Raw genomic sequence first — 21751 nt, forward strand, 5'->3', positions numbered from 1 at the left:
TCAGAAGGTCTTGGATAATAATGGTGTTGGGGTTTGCAAAATATTACCTTGCATTTGACAGTGTCATTCATTATGCTGATTCAAGAAATGTAGGTGAAAAACACAAACCTATCTGACCGTACGTTACCCCGATACTCGTCCTTTCATTATAAGACGCGCTTATTATACTCGCGTCATCAGGCGGGGAGCGTCCGCGTCCTTCCTCTCTGTGCTCGCATCACAACCTGTAGTAAGGCGCCACCACGTGGACAGTAGACGGTACTACAACAACACTGAAACACGCTCCAAATAACGTGAATATTTGAAAGGTCTGTGAAATACTTTTTTTCTGTTAATGAACGGTCATATGCGTTTAAGGGAATTGTGCTTCAGGGAAAGATATATAGATATGTAATTTATCACATTATTCTGATTTATAAAGTCGCAAAAGCGTTTATTCTGTTGTAATTCATCATCAGTGTACACAACATCCTGAAGAAAGATCAGTTCCGCATTTAATGAGCAAGAAAGCCAAAGAATACACACACACACACACACACACACACATTTTCAGAACCGCTTGTCCCTTACGGGGTCACGGGGAACCGGAGCCTACCCGGCAACACAGGGCGTAAGGCCGGAGGGGGAAGGGGACACACCCAGGACGGGACGCCAGTCCGCCACAAGGCACCCCAAGCGGGACTTGAACCCCAGACCCACCGGAGAGCAGGACTGCGGTCCAACCCACTGCGCCACCGCACCCCAGCCAAAGAATAGTTATATGTTAAATATCCAGGTCACTCAGCTGGTTTTACATTTACTTACTTAGCAGACACTTTTCTCCAAAGCGACTTACAATGGATACTATGTAGTGTTACCAGCCCACACACCTTATTCACCGTGGTGACTTACACTGCTAGATACACTACTTACACTGGGTCACTCATCCATACATCAGTGGAACACACTCTCTCTGTGGCACTCACACACTGTGGGGGAATCTGAACAGCATGTCTTTGCACTGTGGGAGGAAACCAGAGCACCCGGAGGAAACCCACATCCTCTCGCACCACCCAGGCGATGTGAGACAGCAGCGCTACTCGCTGTGCCACCGTGCCGCCATTAATGTCATGGCGTTTTGTCACTTGAACAGTTGTGGGACAGTCTCTCGTGGTGGTATCATAGTTGCTTTTGACAAACTCCTCTAAACCACAAAAATGTAAAAATAGGGGAGTTTTACTGGCCATAAATTGCTCCAGTAAAATTTAGCAGCTGTATAAATGGGTAAATAATCGGAGGCTTGTCATAACTGTAACCTTTACATTGTAAGACGCTTTGGAGAAGCGTCAGCTAAATGAAAAACTGTAACGTAAATGCAAAAAGGTCCATACAACTTCGCTCATTTATGGTCAGAAAAGACTCACAGGAAGCCATGACTGGATGATTGACATGTTCTTCCTCAAATCCAGCTGCACTGACCTCGGATCAGCTTCGTAGTCACCACTGACTGTTTGGGCAGGGATGCGCTCGCCAGTAGCACTGATCTCAGATCAGACCTGTCGGCAGCAGTGACAAGTTGGGGACTTCTTCTTCCCCACGTCCATCTGCACTGATCTCAGATCAGACTGAAACTCACCGTTCACCTATTGGAACGGCACGGTCTGCCCAGGAGCCCTGATCTCAGATCAGCACCGAGTCTCGTTCACAGACATCTCATAGAGACTCCGCAGTAGGACCCGCCATGAAGACGGCAGCGGTTGGACGGTGAGAGAGCGGGAGACAGAGCTCTCCTCCCACAGCAAGGGACACGCAGGAGAGGCGGGATCTCCCTCTTCGTGTTTGTGACACTGACTGTCACGCTACGTTTTCCTCTTCTTTTGCACGTTGATTGTTTACATCACCGCAGCCCGCGTAACACCGCGTTAACACGTCCTTCTTCAGCGTTGGCCAGTAAACGCGGACAGAGAGAGAGAGGCGGCCGAGCGCGGGTAACAGGCACCACGTTCTGGGGTAAATAAACAAAACCCGCGTGGCTCTGCGGACTCGAGTTTTGCATGCGGATTGGGAGCAGCCGCGTCACACATTGATTCGCAGGACACCTGAGGCAGCGGCGACACACGGGAGGGCTGCGTGGCACAGGTGCGCCCGTGGGTTCCGCGCGCGACCTCCTTTGCAAGTTAAATGCGAAGAGGAAGCGAAGCGGCGCGAACAAAGGCGTCCAACAAAGAGTGGAAGCGGACGCGCGGCGATGGTGGCGAAGATGACGGCGTTCGCGTGCGCCGATGCCCTCGAAGATGGGTGAGCGTTTCTCTGCCGCAGTGTGACCTGCAGTGCAAGCGGCCGCAATGTGATGAAGAAGAAGGCAGCGCGACCGAGCGCTGCTGAGAAAGCGAAGTAATAAAGTATTGGGGGCGCGACGCGTGCTCAGCTCTGCGTTGCGACGAGGAGGGAGCATTTTATACGAGAGAAGAAGGTGGAATTACGATTGCAGGAGTTAGCGGCTCGGCATAGGGATTGATGATAATAGTGAATTATAATAAGTCCCGTCGAGAGAGGTGTGTGAGTGAGCGGCGAAGGTGAGGCGTGGGGGGTCTTCCGGGTTGAGGCGCCCTGAGCCTGAGCTGGAGAGGAGATGCGCGGCTCGGCGCCATTATTAGCGCTTTTTTTTTTGTCTCGCGCTACTCAGTCAGTTGTGCAGGCGGGGAGACACTCGCGGCAAGACGATGGAGAAAAAAAGGTGTGTCTGTGGTAAATATTGTGGTGAACACTCGAGGGACGACTGTAGTCCATTAGATTTAGGGATAGCTGGTTGCGCGGTGCTTATCATCGCTGCCTGCTGTCCGTGTGGACCCAGAAAGGTCGCAGGTTCGAATCCCACCCCCAGCAGCTGAGCAAACTAAGATGCCTCGTCAGACATTATAGCTCACTTGTTTATTTAGCTCATGCTTTTCTCAAAAGCGACTTACATTGATAATGTAGGTACAGTTATTCCCCATTGGTAGTAGGTAATATTTTCACTACAGCAATTTGGGGTGACTGAGTATCCAGGCCTGTAAAAGTGCACTTTTTGGGGGGGGGTGAGTCTCAATCTTCCAACTGCCATACATTTCTAGGGTGAAAGCAGGGCCCTCAGCTTCCAGTGTGTGTGTATGTATGTATGCAAAATGGCCAGATGCAATTAGTCAGTCATTTTTTGTCCAAAGCAGCTCACAGCTGTTTTAGAGAGTCTGGCAGGAGCAGGATTGAAACAGACAACCTGCAGGTTACTGGTCTCTGTCCACAGCAAATACACCACAAACCACCCTGCGACTTTAAACCTCTCTCGTACAGGGGTTCTGAACCCACACGCACATGGTGTTTAAACCGCTTGTCCCATATGGGGTCGCGGGGAACCGGAGCCTAACCCAGCAACGCAGGGCGTAAGGGGACGCACCCGGGATGGGACACCAGTTTGCCACAAGGCACCCCAAGCGGGGCTCAAACCCCAGACCCACCACACAGCAGGCCCTGGCCAAAGCTGCTGCGCCACCGTGCCCCCCAGGTTCTGAACCCTTTACATTTATTCATTTAGCTGACACGTTTCTCCAAAGCAACTTATAATGTCAAGCCACTTGCAATTATTTACCCATCCATACAGTTGGGTAATTTTTACTGGTGCAATTTAGGCATTGTACTTTGTTAAAGGGTACTACAACTGGAGGTGGGATTAAAACTCATCACGTCTGGGTACAAAAGGTCTAACCGCTACGCTACCAGCTGTCCCATAACCTGAACCTCTTCTAGTACATGAAGAATGGGATGAAAGCTAACACCTCTCTTAAAAACGTCCAGAGTCGGAGAAGATGGATTTCCTTTACACAGATTGATTTCACAGACAGTACTAGCATAGTAATACTCTTATTTTTACCTTTTATTTTCAAAGCAAATCTGCATTCATGAACCTGCTGAGCCCAGGTTAAGAACCCATGGTCTAACCATAATTTGACATTTACGTTTATTAATTTATCTGACACTTATTTATACAGCTAGGTAATTTTACTGCAGGAATTTCAGGTAGGTACCTTTCTCAAGGGCGCTACAGCTGGAGGTGGGATGTGAATCTGCAACCTCCAGGTACACAAGTAGTAGCTCTAACCACTACGTCTCCAGCAACCGCTAATAATAAATAGATTAATGTTTTTAGACAGTACAGAATAGTGTATCATAACATGCTCTAACGTGAACAGTTAGCGGGAAGTTTGACAGAAGCTGTTAAAAGTTGCACGGGTTAAAGGAGTGACTCATTTTATATAGATACACTCAAAAGTAGTATTATTGCTCTGGAGTACAGGCTTCTGTAACAAATAGTTCCTTAGGATGTTGTTGGAAACTTGCATACAAGGTGAATTCTTTTAAAACAAACTTTTAGTTACCACTAATTTAAAAAGTACTGTAAATAATGCAAGCCTGAGCCATTGAAGGTTTACCTACCTTGCCTTTTAAAAACTAGGTAAAGTTAATTCCAAACCAAGCTCAGAACTCTTCCGGATTGTGCAGCCCATGGAGATGTGGCGTTCCGTGTCACAGTGATCTTGGTGCCATTAGCGCTTGGTCCAGTACTATACTGGATATAAAACTGTTGTAACAAGGCTGGCTTTGAAACATTATCCCCTAGTTCAGTTTGCCAAAATGCAGTGCCAAATCACCGTGGTCTGTTGAGTGCAGTAAAAACTGGTTTGGTGTAGTTATCCGACAACAAGATAGCAGAATCCCTTGTTATTATTGTTAGGCATTTTTAATCTCACACCTTTGTCTAAGGGGACTTACAGTGTTATATAGTCAACTTTACATTGATATACTCATTTATTCAGCAGGGTATATACCTCGAGCCAGGGATTCGACCCGGAACATTCAGGTTACAAGACATCTCTGAATGCTACAAAGTGGTAGTAAATTAAGAGTGTTTATAGTTAGCAGTTATGAAACCTCCATGTGTTAAGTGAAACATCGACCCTTCAGGGATGTTAAGCAATTCAAATGTTTGTTCTTTACTCAAAGAATTGAGACTCTTCGGGTGGTCTGGGTAGGGAGAGGAACTCGGCGAGGGGAAGGGGGATGAAACTGCAACTGACCGGACAGCGTTTCCCCGCATTAACTCTGTGAAATGCTCTGTGTTCTGGTTATTCATGTGTGCACATTTGCCCTTAGCTGGAGTGGGCTTTGCACTGGATAAACGATAGATGCTGTGTGGAGGCCTCAATTAAGTACTTTTTGTGCTTACAAGTGTTCATCTTCAGATAAGTCATTAGGACCAGTAGTAGTGGTCTATTTGGAGTGCATAAGAAATGTTACTTTACACTTGCACGAGACAAGTGTCACTCATTTGATTGGCTTTTGACATGATGATCTGTGGCTCTACAGAAAAACAGAGATGCTAAAGTAATTTTTCATCTTTGGCTGCAAACAGCCAAGCCGATGACTCCACTTTAGAATTAATAACTTTTTTCGCCCCCCCTGGGAGTGTGATGAGAGGGAGAGAAAGTGAGAGATGTGCCACAGTGTCTTGGCGAAACCGGTTCAGTAGCGCATTTCCCACGCAGTTCAGGATGCTGCCCGAATAGGACCCATGGAGTCGACTGATTCTTCTTTGACGAGTGATGGCACATCACAGTCACAAAGTTATATAATCAGAATCAGAACGAGCTTTATTGCCAAGTATGTTCGCACATACAAGGAATTTGTCTTGGTGACAGGAACTACACAGCACAGACAGAATGACAGTGACAAGACAGGTGAAAAGATAGAGTATGTGAGCAAGGGATAAAAAATATTTAAAAATATAAAGTACCGAATATACAAAAAATAGTCACTAGATACAAATGCAAGGGAGTGTGAGTAAGAGAAATGTGATAAATAGTTATAAATATAAATAGCATTATGTATTGCACGGTTTACTCTCTAGGGGAGAGATTTAGGTGTTCATGAGGTAGATGGCCTGAGGAAAGAAACTTTTCTTATGCCTGGCTGTCCTGGTGCACAGTGCTCTGTAGCGCCGGCCAGATGGCAAGGGTTCGAAGAGGAAGTGGCCTAGATGTGAGGGGTCTAGAATGATTTTGCTCGCCCTTTTACTGACTCTGGACGAGTGCAGTTCTTGGAGAGCTGGGGGGGATGTGCCGATGATTCTTCCAGCAGTCCGAACTATCCGCTGCAGTCTTCTGATGTCTGACTTCGTAGCTGAGCCGAACCAGACAGTTATAGAGGTGCAGAGGACGGACTCAATGACTGCAGAGTAGAATTGCAGCAGTAGCTCCTGTGGCAGGTTGAACTTCCTCAGCTGACGAAGGAAGTACAACCTCTGCTGGGCCTTCTTCACAATGGAGTCTATGTGGGGCTCCCACTTCAGGTCCTGTGAGATGGTAGTGCCCAGGAACCTGAATGACTCCACTGTTGCCACAGTGCTGTTCATGATGGTGAGTGGGGATAATGCTGAGGTGTTTCTCCTGAAGTCTACGATCATCTCCACTGTTTTGAGCGTGTTCAGCTCTAGGTTGTTATGACTGCACCAGACAGCCAGCTCTTGGACCTCCTGTCTGTAAGCAGACTCGTCGTCATCCCGGATGAGGCCGATGAGTGTGGTGTCGTCTGCAAACTTCAGGAGTTTGACAGAGGGGTCTTTTGCGGTGCAGTCGTTGGTGTACAGGGAGAAGAGCAGTGGGGAGAGCACACATCCCTGGGGGGCGCCAGTACTGGTTGTGCGAGTATTGGATGAGAATCTTCCCAGCCTCACTATCTGCTGCCTGTCTGTCAGAAAGTTGGTGATCCACTGACAGATGGAGGTGGGCACAGAGAGTTGGGTTAATTTGGACAGGAGGAGGTGTGGGATGATGGTGTTGAAGGCTGAGCTGAAGTCCACGAACAGGATTCTCGCATAAGTCCCTGGTTTGTCCAGATGTTGTAGAATGTAGTGCAGTCCCATGTTGACTGCATCATCCGCAGACCTGTTTGCTCGGTAAGCAAACTGCAGGGGGTCCAGCAAGGGTCCAGTGATGTCTTTCAGGTAGTCCAACACGAGTTTTTCAAGTGACTTCATGACCACAGACGTTAGGGCGACAGGTCTGTAGTCATTAAGTCCTGTGATTTTGGGTTTCTTTGGGATGGGGATGATGGTGGAGCGTTTGAAGCAGGAAGGAACTTCGCACATCTCCAGTGATCTGTTGAAGATCTTTGTGAAGATAGGGGCCAGCTGGTCAGCACAGGTTTTTAGGCAGGCCTATAATGATGTGGGGACTAAAAAGAACCATTCATTGCTGCTTTGTGAAATGCAATTACAGGTCAATATTGCAAATGTCCCTTTTGTCTGCGACAGTTGTGTTTCAGGAAGCTGCTGTGGTTTTCCTGTTAATAGTTCCAAAGGTTAATTGTTGCATCAGTCAGAGCACCGATAACATCATACGTCACGTGTTTTACTTGAGACGCACTTGGTCCACTCTTGGTGTCTCATCAGCGTGATCCTTCTTGCTGGACAACACATGGTCCATTAGCAGTAGTGGTGCACCAATTAACTGCTGTCAACTTTGCACTAGGCTGTACTTTTGGATGCAAGTTTGAATCCAGCTCAGTCTGTATGGAGTTTGCATTATTCCTTGTTTGTGTGGGTTTCCTCGGGGTGCTTCACTTTCTTCCCAAGATGCATTTACAATCTCAAGATGCCTCAGATGAAGTGATGACTGAGGTACCTGCTGCTAGACAAAAGAGCAACAGAACAAAAGAAAAAGCGAAAGTAATAGTAAGGTAAATAAGGAGGAAAGGGGTTAAAGAAATGAGCTTGTAGATGTGTTGTGTATGAGCAGTTTTGAACTTCAGACCCTTCAGCAAGGGTCTGAAAATTCACCTCTTCTAGACTCACTTCGCCCATGACCTGTCAAGCTGATGTAAGGTGTAAATGTTCATGCATCATAACTTTATGATCATGCCCAGATAAGCCTTTACACAGTTGCTACTCCTGTATTGTTCATAAATGTTTGTGTACATTTAAAAAAAAAAAAAAAAACTTGTAGGTAGGTAATCAATCAGGAATCGTCTATTCTGAGTTTTATACACCTACTCATGCGATGAACATCGGTGCATATAGTGGAAAGAAACAAACTAAGTTAACTTAAGAATCACACGTCTGCAACTATGTCTCTCTTTCTCCTAATGTAATGCACACGTTGTATTTCTCTGAGATGTATGTTGCTTTGGTGAAATGTGTCTCCTAAATGAATAAATGTAAATGTAACTTGTGGGTCTCAAGTATGGATTTAAAGGTGTTCACAGCAGTTCTGATATTTTGGACAATGTTTAAAACATAAGGCAAGAATTTTGCATGTTTGAAGTAATGAGACCTTTATGTGGCTCAGGAATCAATTTTCTACTTTTCCTGGTTAAGTTAATTGTAATAAGAGTCTTTTTATGAGAATTTGTTTTGTGAGAAGACCGTCAGGAACAAATTATGCTTGTTAAGTGAGGGAAGCCTGTACTGTCTGGCTGTTTGTTTATGGGATAGAGGTGGCTGTATCAACAGGACAAAGACAGCAGGACACAGGTTTCCAAAATCAAAGGGTTTTATTAAATTAACCAAACAAAATGATGTGGCCCCTTTTAAGATAGAATGTAGAAGAGAAACTGAATCATGCACAGAAAATGTCCTTCACCAGAGCTCTATTCACCATCCTGCTGTTCTTACCCCCTTGCTGTGCTCCCATTGCAGTGTCTCAGACCAGCTACTAATATGCCCATATTGATCAGTATTGAAGTATTAGAAGCTGGTTGTCGTTATTTTGTCATAGCAGGGATGGATAGTGGAGAGCTGCCCATCATGATCCTTCCCTCCCTCTCCTGTGGAATTACTGCCCATCAGCTCGTAACTGTAAATATTAATGAAGGCATGAGCTAAAGAATGAATGACAATGAACAAAATATTATTTTTTTTTCTGTTTAAAATGCTGATGACCAAGCCATACATTAAACTATAACTAATGAGGAGCTTCAGAAGATCCTAAGTGGTCACTACGTCTTTGTTTTGTCTATTTGCACAGTGAAATTTAGTATAGGGGCAATTTTTATAGTCTTTTTTTTTTTTTTTTTTTTTTTTTTTTTACTTTTTGTAGTCTTTTTTTTCTGACTATTGTGCATTGTGGGGATTGCTGTACATTGTTGGAGTTTGTTTTGCACTCATGTCATTAAAGATTTACACTGTCATAAGCTCAAAACTTTTTCTTCCAGGTGGGAACCTGTTTGGCTGGTTGTTGTTAGGGAACTGTAAACTTTTAGAGTGATTAAGAGGAACAGTAAAGTGCGCGTGGGAGTCAATGATTTGACAGAGTTGTGTTAGTTAATGGGCCATTTAATACCTGTGAGTCGGCAGCATGGGGTCAACATGAAACATGAATGTTTACCCCTACACAAAAATAAACAACTTTATTCCTTTGTTTTACTGGAAAATGACTTTGACAAAAATTTCTAATCTTTGATACTATCTCAGTATTTTACATGACCTCAAGCTGTTTATTTTTGTGTGAGTAATATACAAAACACACTTTGGGTGACCTACTTGCTCTGCTTGTAGAACCTGCTCCTTGTTTGGTTTGAGTTATCCTAAATACTCACTCCATCTCTCCTTTGGTGGAATCAGGCCTTAAGGTGTTTAGCTACCCACTTGCAAGTCTGTGCTTGAAAAGGGGGCGTTTTTCCTTGTGTTGACATTTCTCTGCATGATGGTCTTGAAATAGGTTATGCTTTGAGCATTTCAAGCTGTAGTAGCCTTGAGCAAGGTACTTGCCCTAAATTGCTCCAGTAAAATTACCCAGCTGTAAAAATTAGTAATTGTAAGCTTGTAACTTTAATAACTGCAACCTTTACATTGTAAGTCGCTTTGGAGAAAAGCGTCAGCTAAATGAATAAATGTAAATCGATTTTACAGTGACCTATTTATACAGAAGTGCTCTTACTATATCATTTCAGGGTACGTTTAATTGATTCTCTAGTGGAGCAGGGGGTAGCATTGGTGCCTCATAATCCTGAGCTGTATGTTTGGGTGTAGGTTTGAATCTGGCTCAGGGTGTGGGGAGTTTGGATGGCAGACACAGGAAAAAATAGACAGACATGCACTGATTAAAAAGAAACTTCTCTACCCTGTCTTACCATGACAGTCATGCTGGTGCTCAGCATGAGTGAAACTAGACTCACTGGCACTCACCCTACCTAGCCTATTGGTGAGGAGTACTGCAAGCAGGGATTTACGAAAAACAGCACCTGTTCCATGGATCACTGGCAAAAGTTCCAGGTAACATGGTGGTAAAGGATACAGACTTTGTGTCCCATTTGCTTTATTGATTCTCAGAAATGATCCATCACCCTACCCTTCAGTGACTTACCCCAGTTGTTCCATTAAAACACATCCCTGTATCAATAAAAATTCAAAGCTGCTCAGATAAAAATGTCACGTAAGCGGCAAAATAATGACTCGGATTCATTTTAACATGAACAACCCAGTGATGTGTTTGTACCTTAATGTCTGGACAGTGTTGCAAAATACTTTAAATCGATTATAATTGTCAATTTATTTTAACTGTTAATACTTTCTGCTCTTTCAGTCAAAAATATTAGAATGTTAATTTTGAACTAATTCTGTTTTTTGACATTCCAGTTGCACATTATTACCTGGAGCTTTTCCATCTGTCTAGTCACTGAAATCCACTACAGTATTTTAATAACTCTAGAGACAATATTTATACACACACACACACACACACACACACACACACACACACACACACACACATTTTCAGAACCGCTTGTCCCATACGGGGTCGCGGGAAGCCGGAGCCTAACCCGCCAACGCAGGGCGGAAGGCTGAAGAGGGAGGGGCCACACCCAGGACGGGACACCAGTCCGTCGCAAGGCACCCCAAGCGGGACTCGAACCCCAGACCCACCGGAGAGCAGGACCTGGTCCAACCCACTGCGCCACCGCCCCCCTTGGACAATATTTACATATCAGCCAATTTAATCGGCCAGTCAACATCCATTACAGCTTGATTCAGACAAAGGTTTTTTATTATTTCTAATGGGAAGAGAGTACCTAAGCAGATAACAGTAGTACCTTTCACTGTGCAGGGCAATGACTAACTATGCTTATCATTAGTTATCTTGAATCACAGTGGGTCAGGGTAGTGGGTGGGGCGGAGGCAAGGATTCCCCGGGAGAGAGCGGGGCATTGTCCTGCGTGCGGAGGGTTGGCAGCTTCCTGACATCCTGTTGTTGTGCCCCAGGCACAGTGTGTGTGACTCACGAGAAGTGTGGAGCACGGCCTGGTTGGACACATTCTTCCCCAGCACTCCTCTTTGCCTTCTGTTGTCCTGCTGTCCACCCCCCTCCCCCACTTTTATTTCCATATGGAAAGCCAAGTTTTGCTCTTGGAAATTAATTTTGTCAATTTTTCTTGAGAGGAAGAGAGGTTGAGAAGAACTGTGCCGTTCACTTGTCCTTTTTAAAAAAAACAGTTTTAAACTGTACGGATTTAGCTGAAATTCAGATTCCTTGTCATTGTGCCTTATGTTTGGTATCACTTGGAATCAGGTTTGTGTTTTGAGGTCCAGCCTGGCCTTGGTGTTGGCCACCTTCCCTGATCTCAGAACTGATTTATTTACAGTAAAAATTCTCCGTACCTTTTCCATAAAGTGCTAATAAATACTGGCTTTGGTCTCAGGGATCTTAAATAACCTTTAAGGTAGAACAACAGGCACCATACGTCTTAGTGCTTGGGAAGAGTACGTTAAAGGGACGTAAGAAGGTGGTTGACTATAGATACACATAAGAGCATTTGGATTACGATTAAGGCAAGGATCTGAAGCAGAGATGGCATACATTTATGGTCATGATTTTGTCTGTACAAAACATTGTGCAGCACCACTGTCTTTTACAGTTGTGTTGTAATAAATAGTTGTGCAACTTGTCACCATGGCAGCTGTTAGACTGTTCTTAGACTCTTTCCCTAGTCTTCCTTCCTTCAGGTGCCTCTTCACTACCACCGTAAAGGAGATGAAGGCTAATTGTAGATTTTTTTTTTTTCCCCCCTCCCCCCTTCCCCTACAGTAATGGAGACGTTTCACCACTGGATGCAAAAGGTGGGTGTCTGCACTGATGTACTGACAGTAAACGTGGACCAGCTCCACTACATGCCGTTCCTTCATCTCTTTGGTGAACTCCTGTATCAGTGAGGTTTTAAGCTTCCAGCTGCGGATATTTTCCGTGGTGCGGCAGTTTCTGCTGGAATGCAGATGTGTTCTGTTTGAAAAAGCTTCCTTTGTCTTTATTCCTGGATGTAAAACTTTCTGGCGTTGGAGCAGGAGTACAGTCAGTCCTGCTTATCTGTGTAGTTGAGGTGAGGCAAACCACAAGGTGAGCAGGATGCGAGTGGTGGCTCCACGGAGGACGTGTTGTTGGAGGTTTTACGGCCCAGGCCTCCAGCTAGGCTGAGTGCAGTAGGTGGCGCAGTACTGTAAGAAGTGACTTAGTAGGAGAACATTGCTGGTTCACATTCCCTCAATGCTCTTTAGTAAAATCCAGCTACAAAAAAAAGTTTGAAAGCCTTGGAAGTCACTCACTAAAAGCATCTGCTTACCAGATACATGTTAATCAACATAGCACAGGGGTTGTGGTGGAAAAAACTGGATTTGTTTGGGATGTGTGGTAAAAAGTGGTGTCAGATTTAGTCTTTAGCAGAAAGACACTTGTATGCGAGGACAGAGTTCAGCACTGGGTACTGGCAGTCACTCATTGCATCCCTTGAAAATAAACCGCTGAGGTTGAGATCTGCAGCAGTCTAAATTTAGATGTCACTGTTGTTGCCATGACAACAGCTTTTACATAAATGCTGACCTCAGGTAGCCTCAGTTTGGCTAAAACTGACTATTATGGGACTACTCATTTAACATGTAAATTTTTGTTTTCTTTTATGGGAAACAGACATTCTGAATGAAAATGAAAATGGCTCTGGTAAGAAATATATTAATACTTTTGAAAATTGCATTCCAGTAATTAAATAAATTAAAATCCATTAATGCAGTTGGAAGCTTGTGTGTTCCTCTGGGACATATCTCTGTAAAACCCAACTTATGAAACCTGCCCAAACAAAAGTTAAATGATATTGCATCTTAACTTCTGGAAAATGTCTGGTTTATTGTCAGCTGTTACCTCTAAACACTAAACAAGAAATTTTTCTTCACAGACAGCACAGAGGAAAGCTCTGAGGAGGACGAATCTGGTGAGTAGTTTGCGTTTAAGTTGAGATGACACTGTGGTCTCTATGCAGCTCCTAATGCTGCTTCTTTTTTTCACCAGATGAGGGCTCCACCGAGGCTAACAACCCTGGAGGTAAAATAAGCAGGCTGAGGATATGATTCGTTTTAATCCTTTCAGGGCATAAAGAGACATAGGACATGTATGCATTAATGCTCAAGTGCCTGTATGTCTGTAAACGCAACTCATCGAAGACCTGGCTGGTTATGGGTGTAACCAAATACACTGCTAGTCTTCACTGTGCAGATACATTGTCGGTTATGGTTCCGTTTCTCAGTTCTCTCTCTTTCTCTCTTTATAAAAAGATGAATCTGATGCTGCAGCTGGTGATCCAGGTGAGCATAATATGCTGGAGAAAGAATGAATCTGAATATTTTTGTTTGTTTTGTCAATATAAAATAAGCCCACCGGCTCCACAAGTAACAACGGCTCGAGTGACAAGTTTTTGAAAACAAACATTTCCAGTTGTTTTACTTTTAGTAGCCTTCACGCATCAATTTAGAAATTTTGTGTTTTTTGTATTTATATGGTCTGTTGTTAGCAAGTGGATCTAAGCAGAATAGGAGTGTTGCACTAGAAAAATTAATCTCAGTTCCACAAAGTTCACAGCTCATGCTTGGCGTTCCAAAGTGCTAAGTGAAATTATTAAAACGTCTAAGACTTCTACCGCACTGAGCACGTAAATAAACTGAAGGACATTTACACTTTAAACGTTTGTGATTGTGACTTATGGGTAAAAGTGATCTTGCAAAAGTGAAGTTTCAAATACACTTTGAAACTCCATTTCATACCTTGGAGTTTCTAAAATGATGTATGAACAGACTTCTGGTCTCGGATGAGTCAGTCAGCTGAGGACCCACTGCACAACAGAAATAACTGAAGCAGTTTCTGGAATTTAAAATGTCCATATATAGAGTTAATTTTGAAAATGTTTGTACGTTTTGCAGATCAGGATACAGCTGTGGACCCTAAAGCTGAAGAGCACAGTGAAGAAGGTACCTTTTTGAATTATTATATTCTAGGAACAGCACAATCAAATGACTGTATGGTCATTCATGGTTATTTCTGACCTGGCGTTGAAACTCTGCTGCTCAGTTTGGTGTGACACGTCAGCTCTTAAATGAAATGTCTGAACCCTTGTTTCCCTGTGTCTTTTCAGTGGCCTTGACCCAGCCCTGTTGTGAGAGGTGCAAAGCCATTTTGGTAAGTCTGCTTTTCTTTAGCAGCAGGCTGATTTACAAGTAGAGTACATATACTTAGTGTTTATTCATGTGTAGTTAAATGCTTTCACCAAATACATGGATGTGTTTTAGGATCATGACAACTGTGAGGTATCTTCCATGAGTAACAGGTTTATAACAGTAGCTTTATCACTCCAGCAGAATGAAAACTATGATTCTGTAACTCCGAGAAAACTTTCCCGTGACCGTCTGCAGTAAGTATTTTGACTCCTTGTGTTTGTGGCGTATGACCTGAGGTCTCCTAAAGTAGTATAAACCAACACTCAGCCATCAGAATGCTGGTGATATCGGGTATTGTCAGCTGTTGTCTTTCTTTCTGCCAGGTTAATGCTGGAGGATGAGGGGACATACAAGTGTTCTGTCACAGGCCTGGTTTTTGAGGTCTCTCAGAAGGTCCAAATCCAGTACTCCACTTTGTCATGGAGCAAGTTTGGAATGTTCCTGAAAGATTCCTGGAAATTTGCTGGTCCAATTTTTAACATCGAATGTGACCCGTCCATCCTGAAGTCAGTCCAGTTTCCTCACACTCTGTGCCTTGCTGGTAAGGGCTGGGGCACAGCTGGGAGTGACTACATAATACAGACTGTTCCATGCAGGTGCTTATAAACTACTATTGGATAAAGATATTTTATTAAATGGAAACGTTACTTGCAATGGTATAAACCATACTGAGGAAAGGTATGTTCAAAACCTGCTGTCCATAAACTACTGTGTTAACTCAATGACTATCCTTTCATCCATTCGTCCAGTTCATCACTTGCCCCCTTTTTGTTTCCTCTTAAAGATCAGGAAAGCAAGGTGACCTTCAGTGTCCTCCATGTGAAGAACAGCCGTCCCCTCATCGAGCCAACTGTAGACCACTCTGGGAGCCATGTTAAATGGACGGTGACATCCCTGTCCCCTGTGGGGCCAATTGTACAGACGCCCCAGCTGGCAGAGCACCATGGGGTGGTCCTGGTTTACAAGGAGGTGTGCCAACGCTCATCCTGCTCCTTCCGTGTGTACCTGGCCACCAACAACCACTCGGACATAAAGGTAAAAGCAGTGGGACTATGGATAACAAAAGAAATGGGCTGATGTGGAGAATGGTGGTAAGCCACTAACCCCACGCCCCCGCCCCCATCAACCTAGTGCATCATGATGATGTAATACAAAGCCAAAGTTTGGTCTGTGTTGTCGGAAAGTCACATGGGAAGTCTAAGAGTGTACCTTGTTGAAGGGAACATATTTTTGCCCAGTCATAGGCCTCCGTGCAGGAAAGGGGTGGGTTGTGGTGACGTCACTTGCGCCTTCTTTCCGGCAGTCTCAAATGCTAAGCTGCAGTCGCTGAGAAACCATCACGCCTGCTGTTTGTGGTTTTGTAATCATATGTGGGGAAAACCCTACGAATTTTCAGTTGTGTAGAACTGTGTTTGACTGTAGAAACAAACTTGCACGTTTACCGAAGTTGCGGTTTTGGCAAAAAAAGCACATGAATTCAACTGGTACAACGATGTATGTTTTTTAAATTTTTTGTAAATATAAGTCCAAAGCCATAGAAACATTCTGCCTCTCAGATTCTAATTTGCATTCTAATAAGGTGATTTTATCTGTTTGTAGGACATCTCGAAGGAGGTGCGAAACTCAAAGAAGAAGTATGTGAAAATTGAGAAGCCTCCAACGTGTCAGAGGCTGCTGGAGGAGAATAAGAAGTACCGGCTTACGAGCGAGCCAGAGGGCGAGATAGCCCCTGTGGTAGGAGAACAAGATTCACTTCTTATTACAGTTTGCTACTGGATGCCTTTTTAAATGGACAAGGGTTATGATTTGGGATGTAATCCTTGAGACAGGCCGAAGAGAGAGCGATATAAATGTAACAGTGTTAAAGTATGGAACGGGGGGAGTGAAACGGGAAATTGGAAATGGAATTCAAAGGCATGTTAAGTGAGCATTTAGTCTGACCAATTATTTGCTTTTATGTGGATTATGGAATTGCAACAAATTGTGCTTTGGTTCTTCCTTTGCCTTGATTTGTGAGTATTGGAACAATGGTACAATGCCATTGAACAGAAGGTGATGTTCGTTGTCAGTTTGAGTCCAGGTCGTGTAGTTAAAACATGGGATCTAGAACATCCACCTGGGGATATGGTCTATCCCTGCAGCCAGTCTCCAGTGCACATGTCCCTGTTTCTTGCAGGATTTGCAATTCACGATGGCAGTGGTGAAAATCAAGGGCTACTTTGAGGCCTTTTTTGAGCAGCCACCACCCTTCAAGCTTTCCCTCATTGAGGCTGACTCAGGACAAACAGTGTGGACTGCCACGCTCCGAGAAGGTACACGCGTCCTCCCTTCCTGCTGAGCTTCCCTTGTTGCTCTCTGAGGAGTTGTTTAGGCTAAAATTATAAGTCATAACTCAAACTAAAATGTGATGATTCTGATTGTTTCCTTGCTTTAACTTAGGTGATTGTGAGGACAATATTATTGAAAAACCCAGAAGAAGAACAGAGAGTGAGTTCTTTTCTTTTTTTTTTTTAAAAAAAAGGACAGAATTCCTAAGTTGAATGTAGTAGTTACTTCACAAAAACTATGCATCTTATATGTAGCTTTAATTCAGTTTATTGACAATACTACTGTTTTTGGCAGGTACGTTGCATATTGCAGTAAACGAAATTTTCCTTTGTCCTGCAGGTCGAAAAAGAAGCAGCAGCACCTCAGAGGAGGAGCTTTCCAATAAGAGGACCAAATGGGAAGATATGCCAGGTTACTGTTGCTAGATTTATATTTCATGCTTTTATTTGGGGTATTCTGTTAATCTTCATGTTGTGCCACAGTGTTCTCCTGTTTAGTACATATTAGTGTTATACATGCCTGTTCATAGTTGGCAAGGGGGTGTGGTAGTGCAGCGGGTTTGGCTGGGTCCTGCTCTCTGGTGGGTCTGGGGTTCGCAGCCTGATGTGATTTGATGTGACCATTTACCAAATGCAGATGGGGTACGAAATGCAAAGAACACAGATGTCACAGACCAGCAGCTGATGATGGTCGCCAAGGAAATGGGCAAGGAGTGGAAACAGGTGGCTATCTGTTACCTGAGCCTGAGCATGCAGGACATTGAGGAGGTTCAGGATGAGGACCTCACTATGCGCAAGTTCAAGATGCTAGACCTGTGGCGCCGGCGGGCCAAGGGTGATGCCAATGTGGCACGCCTCCAGAGTCTTCTCAACCAGAAGGACGTGCCCAATGGGGTTCGCGATGTGTTGGAAGGTAAGGGCTGCAGTTCGTATGCCAGAGATTTTATGGGACAGGAACAGTGGGAGGGCAGTTGATTTAAAGTACCGCACACGTCTTTTGACTTGGAACTATTGGTTTACAACCTGCAGCCTAACAATTCTGATCTCTCTCTTTTTTTAGACATGTTGGCCAATAATTCTTTGTGACACGATGAAACTGGAAGTGCTTCTTAGTTGTTCTGTTTTGGGAAACAACCAGAAGGATTTTTCCAGCAACGCCAACAGTGCCATTTGGGTCACAGTTTGTGGCACTGAGGGCTCTGCACCTGGATAAGCAGGACTCTGCAGATGGCAGGTTAAATACCTTTTGTTCCAGACTTGTCTTGGAAATAACGAAACTTATTCTTGAAACTTGAGATTCATTTTGTAAAAGGCAGATATAATCCTGTTGCCCTGGATAAGATGCCTTTTTATATACATAGAATAACTGCACTAAGTGATGCTGTCTTTGCAGTTATAAGCAAACCTGAAAGTTCTGTACATATTTGAGCATGTGTAGCTTTTAAGTCTGTGGAGAAAACCACTGTGACATGCAGGAGTGTCTCGGGTTTGAGGAGTGATTAGGCAGGAAATGGCAGTGGGTGAATTTACAAGATTACTTCCCCCTATATTTACACATTAATACTAAACACAAACTCATTTCTAAAGTTAATAGCGAAATGAGTACAAATGAACTTTTGGTTCTAAATAACAAATGTACGAAACTTCCAGAACTTTGGCAATATTGCAAATTAAAAAGACATCAAGGAAAAGTGAACTCTAATTCCTCGCTGTAATGATAGTTGCTTTCAGGAGTTTCCTCAAAAAAAAGTTTTGCTGAAACACCCATCTGTTTCAGCAGTCTCATTTGGCATCCACAGTTCATATTTTATAGGGCCTTTAATGGGATGATTGGCCGACCTTGGTGCTTGTTCACCTTTAGCAAACCGTCCCCAGGTCAGCTGCCAGTTTTGGAGATGAGGTGTGGCCAGTCTGCAGCCTACTAGAGCCACTTTTTATACAGCTAGCATTAGACTGATTGAAAATCAAAGGAGTTTTCAGTTGCAGTATACATATATTTTTAATTGATTATTTTTGTAACAGGTAACTTTTTGGTGCTCTGTGATTTTATTCTTTGCTACATGGATGTATGTTTTTGTTTTGTTGTTGTGCAGGAAAGTGTGGCTTGCATTCGGTCATGATGTTTTGCTTGAATTTTGCTGACATTCCCTGAGCCTCAACAGTCCTTGTTTACTGCGTATAAACGGACAGTAGCATTTAAGACAGGTCACTAAAGAGCTATGGGTACTGTACATATGTGGCATAATCTCAAGCAGCCAGAAAAATTCCCATAAGCATTTATTTTTCTTAATTTAAAGGTGGCCTGGAGAAACACTATGCATTTCCTTTAAACTTTGAGGTTTTTTCTTCTCAGGACTGAAGATGTTTTTTTCTGTTAAGTGTATCATTCCTTTCAAACAAGATGCATTTTGAAGAGTTTAAAGACCACTTAAGTGTTGTAGTGCTGAATACAACACAGGGTTGCACATGAATACTATGCTAGGATGTGATGTATTTGTTATTGGACAGTGTATTACACTGCAAATCCATGATATGTCATTAAGTACACACTTGGTTTTATACTTTCATATCTTCTTGACTGGGCATTACATTGTTCTGACCAAATAAAATTTATGATTTTGATACCCTTTCATGAGAACATTCTTGGACTGCAGCAATTCTTGATTCCTTTTTTTAAGTATCGTTTTTTGGTCAATGTAAAAGGATGTACTACTTTTTGTGGGAGGGGCAAAGTGACAAATCCCAGATTGATTGGTACCGAGGGAGAAAATCATGGATATACTGTGTCAGAGCTGGGCTGAAAACTCCCAGAATATAAGGTGTTGGTTCCTACAAAACCTACTGGATTGGGTCTAGCCTCCATTCTTTTGAGCAATGGGGAGGGAGGTATACGCTTTGGACAGACTAAGGTGGAAAGTGGTGAAAGAAGAGGTAAGCCATGCAGCCTATGAGTTTATCACACTAATGAATCCTTTGCCCCTCAAGCACACTACATTTGTAAGAATTTTTAACTCTGTCAACCAAAGTGATCTGACATACTGTAGGCCATAACAGGACTCCATCTGTAGACACCCAAAAGTGCATTTTGGCTTTTATCTTGTTCCCTGTATTCTCACATCTCTTATGTGAGCATGGCCACCTTCTGGTTGCTAGCAAAAGAATAAGGTGCCGTAACAGCATCTTGAAATTCTAGGTCTTGGTGGCTTTGAGTCTTCTAAAATGGACACAGAGTAGGTGATCTGAAGTCATGTTTTAAAGACATTTCAACAGCACAGTTCACATTCTTTCAATGCATTTTATTAAGGATTGCCTCATAAAATAGTAAAGTTGCTAATATCAGTACGTCATATCCCTTTATTTCTAAATGAAATTAATAAATAAGCATATAAATACATGTTAAATAAATAAATAAATAAAATGGATATTCTGCCCCATCAAGTATTCTGGAGTAAAAAATTATACACTCCAATGATTTTGCTAGCTTATTTGTAGTTTTTAGACAGTATTGTAGGTGGGATTTATAAAATACCTTAAAAAAATGACAAGTAGAATCTGGAAGTGCTTACGAGAATGTAGGATGCAAATGGGGGAAGGGAACTTCATTTGCGTCAATGGCGCATGAACACAAGTCGACAGGAGAGATGCTTATTTGTGATCTCCAGCTGCAATGTAGCTCATGACTCGATTGATGGTAATGGTGCGCGTGTGGAACCCCCGGAGTATTTTACAGAGGTGCACTCGCTGATAAAATGTAGCAGTGGTGAGATCAAGTGCTGGTGCTGTGGTGGCCTACAAAGGATATAAAAAAAAAGGAGTAAACTTGCTGATTAGGTCATCCAGTCAAAATCTAGTTTACTATTTTGAATTTTTGGAAACAATTTTTTTATAATGGCCTCTTTTTAAGAGCAACACACTGCTGAACTGAGGCCTGGTGATACAGAAATGATTAAACAAAACAGATGATTTGTAAACTACGCAATATCTCAGCTGGCAAGTCAGAACAAAATTCCACACAAAAAAAGTAAGGTCTAAATATAAAACAAAAACACTGACCGCAGGTGAAGGAGAATTCTCAGATGAAACAGGAAACTCACAATTCTGGAGGAAACAAAGGAAAATAAGCACAAAATCTGACAAGCAGTGCTATTTTTTCCTCATTTTGTTTTCAGATAATGGTCATAAATATTATTTTTGCATTAGAATATAAGCTTTAAATAGGTATATTCCTGTTGAATAACCAGTGTGGAAGGTAAGTTGTTTTTCTAAGACTGAACAAGATTTTCTCACATCCTGGAGAAATTTAAAATAGAAATCCCCCCAATATTCAGAGAGGGGAATCCTAACTGATGTGAGCTCCTTCTAAACTTTCCATTAACCGATTTAACTCCACAATAAAAATTATTAAAGTATCCGTGCAGAAACAAAGAAATATTCAGAAATATTCTTAAATTACACAACTGTCCATATGTCAATGGAACAGTTACTTGTGGTCTGTGGTGCCTTGACTATGTTGCATTCTTACGAGTGTTACACATCAGGTAGCACGTGTGTATGTGTTGTGCTTCATGCACTTGCAGCGGTTTGTTTTACGAAACATGTTGTGCAAACCTCCATGAGCTCCGGGATGGCCTGCTGGATGATGGCAGTGAGGTTTCCGTTTTTAAAGGTGGACAGCACGTCCCTGTAGTACTGAAGATCATCCCTGATTGCGGAAAGACAGGCATTCTGCAGACAGGCACAGAGAGACAGGTGCTTGGCTTTGCTAATGGACACAATATTATTGGAAAAGTTGTGAATAAGGGAAAGGGGGAGAAGGAATACCTGATTAAACCTCCTGGCTGGATTGCTCCCACACCTGGCATCCTGTTAAACAAAACAAGCACAT

General features: G+C 43.1%; 1 protein-coding gene across 4 annotated transcripts; it reads left to right on the forward strand.

Annotated features, from left to right (window-relative positions):
* Nucleotides 1–1691: 1691 nt before the first annotated feature.
* On the forward strand, nt 1692–19487 carry LOC108922486 (NACHT, LRR and PYD domains-containing protein 1b allele 3). Of its 4 annotated transcripts, none has more exons than XM_018732660.2 (17): nt 1692–2277; nt 12093–12124; nt 12966–12995; nt 13228–13263; nt 13341–13373; nt 13604–13633; nt 14246–14293; nt 14458–14501; nt 14678–14733; nt 14863–15080; nt 15324–15574; nt 16139–16273; nt 16716–16851; nt 16979–17026; nt 17207–17278; nt 17504–17779; nt 17927–19487. In XM_018732660.2, the coding sequence occupies exons 1-17, from the start codon at nt 2228–2230 to the stop codon at nt 17950–17952; spliced, it is 1521 nt and encodes a 506-aa protein (XP_018588176.1). In that variant the 5' UTR covers nt 1692–2227; the 3' UTR covers nt 17953–19487. The 4 variants fall into 4 exon arrangements, with proteins under 4 accessions (XP_018588176.1, XP_018588177.1, XP_018588178.1 ...); XM_018732661.2 differs by having other exon boundaries at nt 14681–14733; XM_018732662.2 differs by lacking the exon at nt 12093–12124 and having other exon boundaries at nt 1693–2277.
* Nucleotides 19488–21751: the final 2264 nt, after the last annotated feature.

This window comes from Scleropages formosus, chromosome 10, assembly GCF_900964775.1.
Source record: "Scleropages formosus chromosome 10, fSclFor1.1, whole genome shotgun sequence".
Taxonomy (NCBI): domain Eukaryota; kingdom Metazoa; phylum Chordata; class Actinopteri; order Osteoglossiformes; family Osteoglossidae; genus Scleropages; species Scleropages formosus.

What these genes read in the sequence shown, in the direction of transcription:
- LOC108922486 (XM_018732660.2), top strand. Translation starts at nt 2,228, where the DNA reads ATGGTGGCGAAGATGACGGCGTTCGCGTGCGCCGATGCCCTCGAAGAT. An exon ending in CTTTCCCGTGACCGTCTGCA is followed by an intron (nt 14,734 to 14,862) that starts GTAAGTATTTTG and finishes TCTTTCTGCCAG; the next exon opens with GTTAATGCTGGAGGATGAGG. An exon ending in AGGGCGAGATAGCCCCTGTG is followed by an intron (nt 16,274 to 16,715) that starts GTAGGAGAACAA and finishes TGTTTCTTGCAG; the next exon opens with GATTTGCAATTCACGATGGC.